At 38.9% G+C, this 16,181-nt stretch overlaps 1 protein-coding gene, 1 long non-coding RNA gene and 1 pseudogene across 2 annotated transcripts; 1 reads left to right on the top strand and 2 right to left on the bottom strand.

Moving 5' to 3' along the window:
* Positions 1 to 5,313: 5,313 nt before the first annotated feature.
* On the bottom strand, positions 5,314 to 6,393 carry LOC129774641 (uncharacterized). The gene is made up of 3 exons (XR_008742742.1): positions 5,946 to 6,393; positions 5,612 to 5,872; positions 5,314 to 5,550 (listed from the first exon to the last, which is right to left on the bottom strand). It is a non-coding gene; the product is annotated as an uncharacterized LOC129774641 (long non-coding RNA).
* A 31-nt stretch (positions 6,394 to 6,424) lies between these two features.
* LOC129780692 (U4 spliceosomal RNA) lies at positions 6,425 to 6,506 on the bottom strand (annotated as a pseudogene).
* Positions 6,507 to 7,026: 520 nt separating this feature from the next.
* On the top strand, positions 7,027 to 8,855 carry LOC129776566 (microfibrillar-associated protein 1). Its single transcript, XM_055782283.1, has one exon. The coding sequence runs from the start codon at positions 7,147 to 7,149 to the stop codon at positions 8,608 to 8,610; it is 1,464 nt and encodes a 487-aa protein (XP_055638258.1). The 5' UTR covers positions 7,027 to 7,146; the 3' UTR covers positions 8,611 to 8,855.
* The last annotated feature ends 7,326 nt before the right edge of the window (positions 8,856 to 16,181 follow it).

The following is a 16,181-nucleotide window of genomic DNA, read 5'->3' as shown; positions in this document are numbered from 1 at the left end:
AAAGGTCGTCTGAATTTCCGAAGCAAGTAACGCAAGACAATCATTTGTCCCTTTGCCCTTGCGGAAACCGAACTGCGTATCTGATAAAAAGTTATTCTCTTCAACCCATGCGTCTAAACGTCGGAGTATCATTTTTTCCAATAACTTACGGATGCAAGATAGCATGGCTATTGGTCTGTATGAGTTATGGTGGGAAGCTGGCTTATTCGGTTTTTGAATGGCTATTACTCTCACTTGTTTCCACTAGATAGGGACAATATTTTACTCAATAAACTTATTAAATAACCTTAATAAACGTTTCTTAGCAACGTTTGGAAGGTTCTTCAAAAGATTAAATTTGATTCCATCGGAACCAGGAGCTGAATTATTGCACGAAAGAAGTGCAAGTGAGAATTCAGTCATAGAAAACAATGTCTCGTTATTACTATTGGAAGACGATGTATTACGAGATATGTCTTCTGCAGGGACAAAATCTGGACATACTTTTTTGGCAAAATCAAGAATCCATCGGTCTCGTTTTCGTTTGTATGGTTTTTGTTTCGCAAACACCTGGCTGTGTTCCACAGGGTACTCATAGATGTTTCCCTTGACAAACCATTGACATATCGTCGCCAATAACTGCGTTTTTTCGCTCTAATAAGATTTTTGAATTTGGTCTCCAAAAGTTCATACTTATCAAAATTTTCCATTGAGCCATTTTTGCGAAAAAATTTGAAAGCAGAGGATTTATTGAAATAAGCATCCGAGCACTCTTTGTCCCACCAAGGAACACCAGGGCGTCGGCGAAGTTTTGCACCAGGGAAACGTTTCGTTTGAGCTTGAATGGCAGTGTGGTAAATCAAACTAGCAATAAAATCATATTCTTCTAGAGGTGGAAGTTCTGGAGTCGAATTGATGCTCTCTGATATAGTACTAGCAAATTTCTCCCAGTCAATATTATGGGTAAGATCGTATACAACTTCGACCAATTTCTGTGGACACATCTCATTGGCAATAGAAACAAGGATTGGTATGTGATCGCTACCGTGAGGATCTTGGATTACTTCCCACATACAATCTAACGATAAAGTAGACGAACGAGTGACAAGTCTAGTGTACTTTCTCTTGCAGGGGGCTTGGGTACTCTTGTAGCTTCGCCAGTGTTCAAAATTGATAAATTGAAATTATCGCATAGATCGTAGATGATTGAGGAACGGTTATCATCATATAGTGCCCCCCAGGCCACACCATGTGAATTGAAATCACCCAATATTAACTTGGGTTCAGGTAAAATCTCGATAATTCCATCGAGTTGGTTGCGTGAAATTCCAACTCTGGGAGGAATATATACAGAAGCAATGCATAGGTCTTTTCCCCTTATCGTGGTTTGACAAGCAACTACCTCGATTCCTAGAAGCGATGGTAATGGGATTTTATAGAAGGAGTGGCATTTTTTGATCCCCAAAAGAACGCCACCATGTGAGTCTCTTCGGTCTAAACGGATAATGTTAAAATCATGAAAATTCAAGCCCTCATCAGGAGTAAGCCATGTTTCACAAAGAGCAAATACGTCAGAACTTATATTGTTGACTAAAACTTTTAACGATTCGATTTTGGGTTTAATACTTCTGCAGTTCCATTGAATAACTTTAATTGTATCTATATCGCTTATAGAACAATTAGGCATCGAGAGAGAAAATGGTTGCAAGGAGGGGCCATTTTTCTGTCAAGAATGCAAATAATGCAGGAACCAAACTAATGATAATACTTTTGAGGGGCTCGGGAATGTTTAAAGCATCTAGAATGTGACTCGCAATACTTGGAAGGGAAAATAACCCAGCTTTGGAAGACACGGACGGAGTGTTCAAGTCTTTTTGTGTTCTCGGGGAAGTAAAACCAGGAGGTGTTTGCTTTGGAGGTGTTTGTTTTGGAATTTTATCACTTCCAGAGGATTTCTCAGTTGTTTTAAAGTTTTCTTGCTTTTTACGAGGAGTCGGAGGAGTAAGAGGAGCAGAAATTTTTCTTTTTCTTGAGCCTCCCGGTATTGACATGAATGCTTCTTCAATGGAAGTAAAATTTTCACAATCATCGGTTGGCAGAATTGCATAAGGGTTCTCTTGTGCTCCAGGATTAGGTGTCTCTTTTGCCACAGCCCTTTTGAGCATTTCAGCATAGGTCGTCTTGGATCGTTGTTTGAGAGAGTTCTTAACTTTTGCCTCCCGCGATTTAAACGCTGGACACGCAGAAAGATCGTGAACTTCTCCTTTGCAGAAAATGCAGTTATCGGCATCTTCAGAGCATGATTTATCCTCATGCATCCCCCCACATTTTGCACAACGTATCTTGTTGCTGCAGTGGGAGTCTGTGTGTCCCAATTGCTTGCATTTCATACAGCTCATCACTTTAGGTACGTAAAGGCGCACCGGAAGCAAAACCTTTTCAATTTCCACAAATTGTGGAAGAGCTTTTCCGGGAAAGGTTACTCGAAACGAACCTGATTCGATATACTCTTTCCCTTTTTCGGAATGAGATACCGAATGCAATTTCTTGCAAGCAAGTATCTTCAGATGATCAATATTGGCATTCTTGAATCGACCTTTTCCTTCGCGTAATATTTCTTCACACGTTAGGTCGGTGATGACACCATCAATTTCAACGTCTTTTGAAGGAATATAAACAAAAAATTCCTCCGTAAAAAGTTTGCATTGCGTTATCTCAGTGGCTTGCTTGCGGTCTTTTACAACACCGCGAAGCTTGTTCTGTCTAATTAGTTTTATCGAATCGACCGTACTGAAATTCTTTTTGAGTTCTCTGGCTATTGTCAAAGTTCTCAAAGCTTTCTGACGGGGGCGAAAATAAACATTGTAAGGTCCATCGAAATCTTCAGGATAGGACTTAATCCGAGGAGCTGTTTTTGATGGTGGATCGGGGTTCCCCGGCTCCGGGATAGTTGATTCATTATTAGGAATGGGAGGGGCAGGGGGACTGTGGTGTTTAGTAACATCCACTTCCATTGTGAAAGCAAGAAATTAATTTCTTGTTAATGAGGACGATAAAAACAGGAAGGAAAAGCAAAAAAGGGTAGGAAAAAGCAGAACTTAGCCTACCTGTTTTCGAAGAGTAACTCCAACAAGCTGGGTAGCTGACTGTAAGCCGGTGACGATGTTAGTCCAGGTAGTCGATGGGTGCCCTGTTTAGATCCTGAGTGCTGGCGAGTATGTATACCTGTAAAACACAATTTTTTTAAAAATAGGTAGCAAAAGAGTAATAGAAAAAAAAACTTGATACTTTCTTTCCACTCTGCAGCGAAAGAAAAACACGTCCTTCTCCGATGAGATCAGGGAAGGAACTGAAAACGTATGTTTCATATGAGTTTAATTTTGATCAGGCCCACAGTTGAACAATCCACATCCGAATATAAACCTCACAATTTCAAACATACATATTCAATACTAGAAAGTTAATTTACGTTCACAGCTTCATTTCAGAAGTGTGCTCATTCCATCTGGTAATTTTAAAGCTTCCTAAGGTGTTGACAGCAGCAATTACAATCCTTGAAGTGGGTTGTATATTGTGTCGTAATATGAGCCATCATCCATCAGTGCCGAACTTTCCGAGTTTTTGAAGTGCACAAAAACGAACAGAATAATTGCATAGATTTTTTTTATCAAGAATTTCAAGAAAAGAAAAGATAAAGTAGGTAGCATGTACTGATATCTATAAAGGTCTACACTTGACAAAGGATTGAGGAGTAAAGGGTCGACGTTTTACAGCGATTTCGGAACGCCTGCAGCTTCGATATAAATGATTACATGAAAAAAAAATCAGCATTTTCAGGCTTCAAATTTCTAGTTCAGGGATATTGTATGTATATTTTTTAAGTTTGATGTGTATATGCGTTATAGATGAAAGACATTGCAACAAAAAATAAAACGTGTTTGGTTTGCTTTCGAACTTTCTTGAGTTTTTTAAAATATATTCACAACAACGATTCAATCAACCTGATTATTCCGCTTGAATTTGATTCATACAAAGTTTCAGTAGAACTATTCACTACAGGGGTATTTTCTATCGAATGAAAAATTATGCTCTAATTTTGAATTAAGAATATTTCATGAAATAATGAACGCAAATCGATGGTCAAAATTTGCCCTCTGCAAAATTGAAAATATTCTATACAGGGTCCAGTTGTTGCTTTGACGAATGCATTATTTTATAACAAAGTTATAGCGTTTCAAAAATCACTCAAAATTTTTGACGTCGCATTTTGCTCCTCTATCTTTTTTATCGAGTTTAGATCTTTGTCACTCCAGAATACGATTGATCACAGGAAATGTCGGTTCATTTACACACTCGATTCACTTTTAGTCGTCAACACAATACGAAAGCTTTTTCACAATAGTTCCCGTAATTTTCAGAGGGTACTAATAGCGTATTAAAAATATTCTGAGGTATATATTTTTTATTTTTCAACTGCTTATTGACCATTCTGCATTTAGTGTCATGATGACTTCCAAAGTGAACGAGGCTCACGACTCATTGATTTTGCCCGAAAAGTTATTTGTACGAGGGTGGTCCGATAAGTACTTAGCCTCATCGCCCGATGGTGTCAGTATCGCAAGAGAGACTACGTATCGTGTAGTACATTCTCGTACACGGCTACTGTCAAGATTTCAGCAATATCGGACTCATAGTTTTGTTTTAACCGTGTGTGGAAGCGAGCGTGTCCGCGGATTTTAGAAAAATGGAAAAAATGGAAATTCCGTCATCGCCACGGCCAAATTGGTCGACTTGCACTACGAACTGCTGCCCCATCCACCGAATTCTCCAGATTTCGCCCCGTGCGATTTTTTTTTGTTTCCAAACTTGAAAAAGTCACTCGCCGAGCAGAAATTTGAGTCGATTAAGGAGGTCATCGCCACCACGGAGGCCTACTTTCCAGACCTCGAGAAAACGTATTTTTTCAGATGGATTAAAGAAGTTGGAGCATAGCTGGGTCAAGTGTATCAATCCGTCAATCCGTTTATTGATAAATACGGAGAGTTTGGAATTCTTGAACATGTATAATTTGATTTAATTTTGAATGTATAGGTGATTGAATTAAAAAAAAATTCTTCCTGTCCACGTGGACTCAGTCTATGCCCCTCCCCTCTCTTCGTAGACAAGCATGGATATTTTCTAGCGTTCAGAATCAGAAAGATCTAGTGAATATTTTCGCAGGAACTGAAATTTCAGTGTTATTGAGATAATTTAAACTAATTATAATTCTGTTGTACTTCCCGCCAAAATTTGTTTTTTTGGGTTTTCGGAGGTTATAAACACATTTTTCTTCCATTAAAATAAAAATACAAATTACACCATTTATTCCATTCGAGTTCATACAAAAGGCAAAAAAAAATCTGGATCAATGAATAATACTTAAATGAACATACTTCGGCTATTGTTGCCACCTGAATCTGGTCTTCATAGTACACTTTACTGAGGCGTTGTGGATCTTCGAACTGCTTGTTCAGCTGATTGAATTTCTTGAACTTCCAATACTGAGATTTCTTTTGCCACATTTCGTGCAATCTGTAATTAGAATATTCTGAATGTACCAATCAGGATTGTATCATACAAATAGAAAAGTTACCTTTGATATTTAGCACAACATTTTTTCCGGACCGATGAGTAGAGTTTCGCAAATTTTTAGAAAAAAAAATCGGAATTTCACACTCAGATTCTGCGATGTTCTCACCACTCCATGGATTAGGATGAAATCTGCGTAGTTATGAATATAGTGGCTAAACAATCTGCGCTACGTTATGATGATGGACGTAGTCCTCTTGCTCGAAAATCGGCCTAATTGTTGGAGACCGTTTCGAAGTTTTACCAGGTTCCCTTTTCATTTCGACTGGAAAAAGTAAATGAAAACATTGTTACTTTTAGTCACTTTTAGTGTACGATAATTCAACCATTGCACTTACTCTACAGACACGGGTATCCTTGTTCGGAATAAGTCTGTCGTTTCCACGAAAACCGACAAAGTGCATTTGTTCCGAGGTGAAACGATGAAAACTTACGCGGGTATTTCTACTCTAATTCGGACAGTCTTTCACTGAACAACGCATTTTTAATCAAACTGATTACTTTCTCGAGTAAAATTTTGCTTCGGACACAAACATAAATAAACTAAGTCCGAGTCACGAAAACGTTCGTTTCTTTGATCGGAGAAACATTTGACAGATAGCGTGAGAGGAAAAAAGTTCCAAGATAAACTTTTTTTTTCAAGCAAATTGCACTTCAACAAATACTTCATTAACTCCGCATGACCCAGATCTGTCCAATTATCCAGTTGAGTGCCACGGTTTCATAGCGACTGTATGGACATTTTTAATCGTATGAGGGCCATCGTTTCTTATCGTAGCGGAAGGTATTTTTGTTCGAATGGGAATGCTTATAAGCTTGTATGCTTATATTTTTTCAACTAGCAATAATCGCACCTCGGTAAAACCTCATTGGTTACGATATCGCCACTGCGCAAAGCTGTATGCTTATATTAGTTACCTTAATTATCATATGTTATACTGTCAGTCACCGGTGACTGACGCAGTCTGAGCGAAAAACTCAGTGTCAGTCACCCGTGACTGACGTGGTGGTCAACGTGTTAACTAGATGTCGAACTATGGGCGAATCCAAGACGGGTCTATGGTACTAGGTGAGGCCGTTTCGTCACTAAGTTGGTTAGGGGAGCGGTATATGAAAACAGTACGGAAGAAAGCAGAAGGGGAATTATTTGCTTGAAGCGTGAAAGAGACAGACTGATCAGGAACGAGCTTCGGCACTAGCGTATTGTGTTTTGTTTACAAACAAAATACAGTAGACTTCCAAGATGGCTGAAGAGTGGTTTTAGCAAGTTGGCCCACCTTAGGATATACTTCTACGCGCCTTGGGCGAATCTAGGGGTAACAATAAAGTCTATTTTCTACCCAAAATGTTGGGTAGATTAAGATAACAGTGTGGCTACCCAAGAGCCAAGCGTGTATATATCGCTGAACGTTTCTGTCAAAAATTCAGTACTGTTTATATTTATATTGTTTATATTACTGCTGGAAGAGCGTAAAAAATAAATATTTCGATCCAAATTTTCTTCATAAATCGTCTAGTTCGCGCATAAAAAGTCTAAAAATGAATTCCCAATCATCTTTGTACGGGATTCAGAGTACGGCTGGTGCAGTTCCCGTACGAAATACGAAAGGAGAAATTTCCATGCAAAAAGTAAAAGTTCATCGATATGTTTCGGGAAAGCGTCCGGAGTATGCCCAGTATGCCAGCAGCGATGCTGAATCGGACGAGGATGACTTCATGGATAACCGTCGAGTAGCGGCGGAAGAGCATCGCGAAGCTTTCCATCGTCGGGCGGACTCCGATGAGGACGATGATCGACTTCCCTTGGATATTGATGATCCTCGGATTCGACGTCTGCAAGCCATCCGAGCGGTTGAAGTAGAGGAACGTCGCGAGCGTCATCGGGTGGTCCACGAACCGGAGCTAGTGCAGTCGGAAGAGGAGAAGGACGTAGCCGATGAGGAGGAAATGCCAGAAGAGGACTCGAGGCAGCATTTGCGTCATCGCGAACGACCAGAGGAATCGGATGATGAAGAGGACGAGGAGCAGAATGAGGACGAAAACAATGCGCTGACGAAGCGACGAATTTCGGTTGGTTCCGAGTCGGAATCGGACACTGAATTGAGTGACACTGAAATCGAACGCCGCAGGCAAATGCTTAAACTGAAGATGGTGCAGCAGAAGAAAGAGGAAGAACTGCTGCAGAAAGAGGACGAAGGCCAGTCGGATTCGTCTGAATCTGAGAGTTCCGAATATGAAGAAACCGAAAGCGAAGAGGAAAATCAACCCCGTTTGAAGCCATTGTTTGTACGTAAGAAGGACCGTACGACTGTCATCGAGAAAGAACGGGAAGCCAACAAGCAAAAACAGTTGGAGTACGAAGCGAAGAAAGCTGCTAAAGAGCGTCGTCGTCAAACGTTGAAACTGGTCGAAGATACCATCAAGAAGGAACTGGAGAAGGCTAAAGTTGATAACGAGCCCAATTTGAACGATGTAAACACGGACGACGAGAACGACGAAGTTGAGTACGAAGCGTGGAAGCTGCGCGAGTTGAAGCGTATCAAGCGAGACCGCGAGGAGAAAGATGCGCTGGACAAGGAGAAAACCGAAATCGAACGTCTACGGAACATGTCCGACGAGGAAAGACGCCAAGAGCAGCGTCTCAATCCAAAAATTGTCACAAACAAAACCGTCAAGGGAAAGTACAAGTTCTTGCAGAAATACTACCATCGTGGTGCATTCTATCTGGACGAGGAGGACCAGGTGTACAAGCAAGACTTCTCGTCGCCTACACTGGAGGATCACTTCGACAAGACGATCCTGCCAAAGGTCATGCAGGTCAAGAACTTTGGACGATGCGGCCGTACCAAGTATACACATTTGGTCGATCAAGATACAACCAAGTTCGATTCGCCATGGTTCAACGACACTGCTAATAACGTTAAATTTCACAATGAACGCGCAGGCGGGATGAAGCAAGTGTTCGACAAACCTTCGTTGTATAAAAATAAGCGAGATGTGTAATTTAATACACACGTATCCCTCAGATTATTTTAGTTTAGGGAAATGTATTATAAAAAAGTAGTAATGATAATCTTTGTTCTGCTCATCAGAGAATAATGTTTATTGATGAGCCTTATATTTTGATTAAATTAATTGAATTCTAATGCTTACGTGAAACTACAAAATATTCGTGTTCTTTTAAAAATACAAACAAGAATGTAATATGCGACCAAATAAAAAACGCTGATTTACCAGAATGACTAAATTAAGGAATATTCACCCCTATTTTTTTTTATCTTCGCTTATTTTTCGTCGGCCTATTTCCGCCACTTCAGTGCCAATCACCGACATCAGGGAGGCGACTCCACCTGTTCCTATCTATCAGACTCAACAACTCATGAGCCGGGCCAACTTTTTTTACTTCCCCTCCGAAGGAAGACGTAACCAGAGATTTTTCGCCTCAGAAAATCCCTACGACGCCAGCTGCGATTGAACCCAGGCTGATCGGGTTGTGAGGCTGTTACGCTAACCACACAACCACTGGCGCCGTCTTATATTATTCACCCCCACTCCTGAACCAATCGACATATGCTAAAGTGCAGACATTCACCGCTATTCTGCGTTCCACCGGGTTTGCATTTCGTTCGAGTTATAATTTCACAATCCCTATTTCGAACGAAAAGAAACAGATCGAACCAAATGCAGAAACAACTCGAATGGAATACAGAATGCAATTTTATCAAGTCGATCAAAACGTATAATCGGGGCGATTACCTTCAACGCTAACCGGAAAAACAAATTTTCCCCCTTTTCTCCACTATATAAAATCATAACTGCTGGATCGATTTAGATGATCGACATATCTAATTGAAGCTTAAAAGTTTTTTGAAAAAATATTACTTTTTCAAAGATTTCGGATTTTTGTTTTCGTAATTATTGATTGAGTTAGTTTTTTATAATTTTCTCGGTTAAAAAAAGAGGGCACTATATTCTTTATATTTATTTTTTTTACGTAGAACTACGTCTTTCATTAAGGGTGCCAAATCAGAAAACAGGTCACGTTTTTATGAAATAAAGTTAACGTTAATAACTATTTTTGCCGCGAACGGATTTTGACGATTTACATACCAAACGAATCGGAAATTCCCTAAGATTTGTTTGATATGCCATACATTACAATCCCATAGTCTGTATATGGTTTAAATTGATGAAAATTGGAAGCATTCCCATTTCCTCATACATTTGCTCTGTCCATTTGTGTGCTTTTCCGAACAGAGCTGTCAATAATGAGCAACTTATCGACGAGCAACGAAGGGGAAATCGTAAGATGTAAAGTCTCCGTGAACAAAGGGAAAGAAGAAGAACGAAGGGTAATATTTGTGGATCCCGCTGAGGCAAACTTTCATTCTTCGTGAGGAAATCGATTGAACAACATCGTTGCTGGGCGAGCTGGACGGCGAGGGATCAAATGCCTTTCTCAAGGTAACGAGGGTGGAGGAGTAATATTTTTTTTAATTTTATTTCGTCTTCGATTTGAACGTACAGACTACTTACTAATTATTCCTAAAAATCTCAATTCCATTTTTGAACACGCATCTATTAATTTCATAGTCAAAACATAGTCATTTACATCGTTGAAAGCACGGATAGAGATCCACGATTTTTGAAATTAATCGTTCATCAGCTAATCGAATAGTTTTCAGCAGTTTGTTATTCGATACGATTAATCGCCCCAAATAATCGATTAATCAATAAATTGTCACACTGAGAGAACGAATTCGTTAGACTAATATTTCTCATTGCTAGAAAGCCGTATGGAATCAGAAACGTGTTCATTCTGCCTGAAAATCAATTACTATCTTTCAAGCTCCCCTCAAGTCGTACACGAAGCTGAATTCGCGTTAACGGTATTGAGCATCGTTTACGAACTTAGAGGAGCAACAAAGATAATGATTGATTTTCAGAATAAAACTGCAACGGCCGTACGGATTTTTCTCTCTGGGTTTGGATCGATTAATCGACGTAAATTATTCGTTCGCTTCGATTATTGGTTGTGCTGTATTCGTTCGATTAACAATCGGTATTGTGGGAGGTATACGATTAATCGATTAATCGAACGATTATCGGGTATCACTAAGCACGAAGGGCTGGAGCCAGCGTTGCCAATAATATTTCTCAAAAAACTGGAAGATTGCTCTTTAAAAAAACTGGAAGAAAACTGGATTATGTAAAACCGTTTTATTTTAAAAAGATCGGCTTTAAAATGATTTTTCTGCCCATTCCAATGATTGAGTAATGGAATTTCCTTCGAAGCGTCGTGTAGTATTTATTTGTAGTTCATTAAACGGCGAAATGAACAGTTAAATAATCATACCACTCGAGTAGATCAAAATGCCGTTCCCCACTACTCGAACATTACTGTGAGACAATTGTCGGTAGATCATCAAAGCAGCAGACGGGCCGTTGTCCGTTCCAGCGAAACGTATCGAGAAACACTTGCAGTCATTAGCAGATTATAGCAGGTAAGTCTTCCCACTATTTTTTCTTTCGGTCATCAGGTAACCAAGCAGCTCAGGTAGGTATTCACATTAATTACACTAACTTAAGTTTCCTTTATTTACTCTAACTTAAGCACTATTAGTTAATATAATTTTCCTCCTTTTTGTTGTATAAAAACGTTGCACTAAATAATTTTCTTCACTGATGTTAGCTTGCTTACGAGGTGTTGACAGCAGGTGTCGTTGGCCGGAAAGAGATATTAACAGCAAGTGTCGTCGCTTCCGAAAAGAGTTGACGGCAGGCGTCGTTGCACAGGAAAGATTTAACGGCAGGCGTCGTTGCACAGGAAAAAGTTAACGGCAGGCGTCGTCGAACAGGAAAGAGTGCGAGATAAGGAAGGAAGGAAGGTATTGAATTAGAGAGACTTTAAACTCTGAGAGTTCATTCGTCTCTAGTGCGAGATAAGGAAGGAAGGTATTGAATTAGAGAGACTTTAAACTCTGAGAGTTCATAATAGTGCGAGATAAGCACGATGTCCTCCTTTTATACCCATCGTGACGTCATTCGTTCGATATGCGGAAATGATTAAACGTCAACCAAACGCGAGACAAACGCATAATAATAACAAACGCATGTCTGACGAACGAGGGGTTTTTCGTTGTTGTAGTTCCTCCATCCACAGATAGTTGGCGCTCCTTCGTGTGATATCGTTGTTATTGCTTCGTGTCCATCATGTCATCCTTCATGTCATGTCATGCCCAGATTAATTGAGGTGCATGGGGTCACGGAATTTAACTTCAACCTTCTGTTCTTTTTTTCTAACGCGAATTTTGATTTCTGTAGTGTTCCTTTTGACCATATTCGTTGCTATCTCACGAATAATGTAGAGCAAGAAAAATCGATCTTCGATTTGTTGCTTTTGCGTGGTTGGTTTCAGCTCCCACTCGTTAACATTTGAAAGCGGTTCTAAAATTTAGAATGATTTGGAATACCAATAAAATTTGATGATTATATAAACTCAAAGGTAGGATAGCACACGGGCTCTACGAACCTATTTGGGTGAGATATTTTGCTATGAACATTGCCAGTCGTGATTGAAATTATAGTTCAAGTCTGAACTTCAGAATATTTAGGAGAACCTACAACATCTGATATTTATATAAATTCAAACACAGTGTAGCACGTACTGCGCGCTAACCGTATTGAATTCGGGAGTGTAAGCGAGAGGAAAAATACACTGAGTTGAAAAAAAGGTCGATCCAAGGTAAATACACATTGGATCGATCGAACGATGAATGTCAAAAAAACAAATTGGTCAAGGGATAGGAAGGGTGAGTAAGGGATATTATGTATACATTGTGAATTTATTTTACATAAAATTGGCAAAACTGAAACACACATATAAAAACAGGATAAAACTGGATGATATTTCAAAAAACTGGAAGATTTCAGGATTTAACTGTTTGACTGGATCGAGAGAAAAAAAAACTGGAACATTGGCAACGCTGGCTGTGGACGCGACCAAGTTACTCACTCGCTGATGTCTCTGACATTGCAATCATAGCATCAAACTGACGCCATTGCATTAAAGTTCTGAGCTACACAATTGAGTGGGGAATCATCACTCGTAATGGTAAATATAAACAAGGAGAGGAGATAGCGGGAGGGACATATTTACGCTAGTGTATTGGTAATGAATCTCTGCTGAGGCAAATATTCAGCCTTTTTCCAAGCAGTTAACACATTTCGGACCGCTCACGAGTTTTCTCGTGTTTCACGTTTTGTCTGTTACGGATGGAACACGAAATAACCCGTGTTTTCTACACTTGAAGGTTAAATCCTTGGTTTGCCAAGAATCTAACAAGGCCAACCGATGGCTCGACTTCGTCTCATCCACATCGAAGGAAACGATCTCTTTCGTGGAATCCGAACAAATGAAGCGTTCAAGTTTGCCCCAAAACGTGCGGTCCTTAATGTGTTAACATTGTTTGTTTTCTGTCATCAATGCATTGAACTGACACTATGGTGAATCGGGTGTCAGGTTGTGCACCAAAAAATTATTTGGGGAATACCAAGTTATTCAATAAGTTATATTAAGTTATTAATTTATTTGGGCTCGCGTGCCAGTCGCGAAACTGCTTTCAACTAGGATTGCATTTTCGCTAATCTTGATCATGAAGAAGCAGTGCTACTCTTTTCGAGGTTGTTGAGATTAACAGATAGAGCTTATTTCGTTTATTTAGTCACCAAGAAGGTAAATGTCGTTCTGAAATTTTGTATGTGATTTGGTTTCGCTTGCCGGCAGCAAACCTTTCCCCGCTAAGGATGACAGCTGCGCTTATCTCGAGCATATATTGTTCTGCGAGAACAAGAATGAATCATCAAACAATTATCGTCAAACGATTCTACAATAAAAAAAAACATTTCAATGTGACTAAACTGGTAGAATCCCAGCAAACATTAAATCGTATATTTTGCACGTGCCAAGTCTTACAAGAAATCCGAATAAATCATAATCGCATATAATATCAATCAAAGTTTGTGTCGTGTATATTTGAAATCGCATAAAATGTAAAAACTCGATTGTATATACCATTATCAAATTAAGTCGCAATTCGGTATAATAAACATCAATTTTATGATGTGCATTGTCGTAAAATATATTTAATCCGCATCATATGCGTATATTACGCTGATGCAGTTTGTCGTATAAGCATATAATTTAAATCGATTAAGTACTGTAGTAAATCGTGTTGCATGCTGAAGAAAATCATGAAACAGTAAATCATATTAGATTCTAATAAAGAACATATTACATCATATTGAAATGTATTTCATTGACATGCACTCATGCTGATGCACTCGAAAGTTTTAACCGCTGTTAAATCAAATTTCAAATAGCCGCGCGAGATAGCTGGTGGATGATAATCCAGACGACCGGAGTTCGAACCCACATCGGAACAGTTTTCACCGAACATCAATCTGTGCCATTTTAAACATTCATATTCCACTCCCAACACAAGTCAATCAAACAATTATTATTTCTACAAACATAAATACTCATATATAAAAATGGCGATTCGTGAGGCTATAATAAATATTTCACGAAAATTTTTTGCGCCATTTGTTTTTTTTTATGTCTGTAATAAATCGTATATGAGTATGGCAAAAGTCATATTTGGTGCTTTGACAATTGATGAATATATTCATATTAGATCGCAATTCAATTCAACATAATCGCTATTATAGCCGGTCAAAGTTGCATATTCATCAAAACAAATTAGGTAATCATTTGCCATGTATGTATATGGCCTCCACTTTTGCATGCATATGCCAGTTAGGCGCATTATATGCCAACCAAATTTTAGGGCATATGATGTTATATATACGCTTGTTATGCGATTTAATGTTTGCTGGGATGGTTATTTCAAAATTTTCGTAGCGTTATAAATTGACATCCGCAGTTATAAACATGCGACTTGAAAAAAACTACAGCGTAGTTCTACGTCAACAATGCGGTCGTGTCTTGAACACAACCTCCTATAATTTCTTTTGAAGGCTAAGGTTTTTTTTACATAATATATCCGAAAATCAGAGAAGTTTTATTTTTCGTTTTTGAGTTATTATTTAGCAACTTTAACATGTTTTAAGTCTTCGTTCAATATTACTATGTGACTAGACCTATGCGACTAGAATTCAATCTTCCTGCAAGTGTGATATTTTTTGAAAGAAAGTTGAGCTTATTGGCTTCAATTCAATGTTTCGATCATCTCAATCGGTTCAGTAGTTCAAATATTATAATTTTTGGCAAAAAATCATTTTTGGATAAAAAGGGAAAAAATGTTTTTTTCCCATCACCGGTTAACTTTGAAAAATCATATCTTGAAAAAGAAAAAAATAGCATCTTTGATATCAAGATATGAAAAAAAACCTCAGCTTTCAAGAAAAAATATTAAAAAAAGACGGGTGGGTAATGTCGGGGACATAACCGGAGTGACGTAGGACTATACAAAGGGGACAGCTTTTGTTAAATATATATTTTTTATATATTGTTTTATTTTCTTCTCCTACGTGAATAACTACTTATCTACCTGAAAAATGGATTAGTTTACTGTTTACTCTTTATGAACATGTCGATGGTTCTGAAAAGGACCTTTGGTGTTGTGTTTGTGTTATCACTCGATATCCCCATCTTGTTCGGTTAAACCTTCCTGTTTAGCTATTGCGTTTGCCACTCGCCACAGCTTTCACAGTTGGAAAATTTCTTCCCATCCAGCTTGTGACATGTTGTTCAGTAAATTACATTTTATGCGACGTGCCGAAACACTCAGTGTCGCATTGGAGGCGATTTTAACCTGTGTTTTAACCATAATTTGGACCCCGAACTCTATGTTTACAAAAATTTCGCATTACATGTCCGTCCAATTAGCTAAATGTCGAACTAATTGTAAATTACTGTACTTTCAATCTGGAAACAATTTGAGAATTGGTGAAAATTGAATAATCAGGAAAGTCCCCAACTATCAATAAGCTCAGAACAACTGCCAAATTCACATACTCATCAGATCCTGGCAAACAAATTATGAAAAAATCAATTTGTGTTTTATTATAATTTTGGATATTATTTTAGAATGCATTGAACTGTATTTCGTAAACTCTTTTTTGAAAGGTTTAATGGCTCTGATAAGCGCCGTGTTTTATGGAATGGTTCCAATTTAGAAAACTCAGTACTCGTGGTTTTGAAAAAAAAACCATTTCGAACGCCCTCGATGTCGCCTTGTTCTGGTTTTGCCACCAAAGCAGATTGTATAAAGAACAAACTTTTTTCTTCCGCTACCAGCTGTCGTTTTGCGATTGCGTTTGCCACTAGCTGCAACTGCCTGTTGTTGTCTTGATGTCCACCGAACCGAATGTGTTCTGTTCTGAATGCGGGTTTTCTTATCGTCGCGAACAGCTTTTCCACTTCGGCGGCCGAAACTATATAACGCCGGCTAGGTGGACTGATGCACTGGTAATAACGCGCTCGGCCTAGCTACCCTTGCGGGGAACTCCAGACTAACACGGTTCGAGCGGGATTTTGCCTTTCCCTTCAC

This window comes from Toxorhynchites rutilus, chromosome 3 (assembly GCF_029784135.1).
Source record: "Toxorhynchites rutilus septentrionalis strain SRP chromosome 3, ASM2978413v1, whole genome shotgun sequence".
Lineage (NCBI taxonomy): Eukaryota > Metazoa > Arthropoda > Insecta > Diptera > Culicidae > Toxorhynchites > Toxorhynchites rutilus.
The sequence above is the reverse complement of the archived record's forward strand: the minus strand, read 5'-3'. Positions and strand labels throughout refer to the sequence as shown.

What these genes read in the sequence shown, in the direction of transcription:
- LOC129776566 (XM_055782283.1), top strand. Translation starts at nt 7,147, where the DNA reads ATGAATTCCCAATCATCTTTGTACGGGATTCAGAGTACGGCTGGTGCA.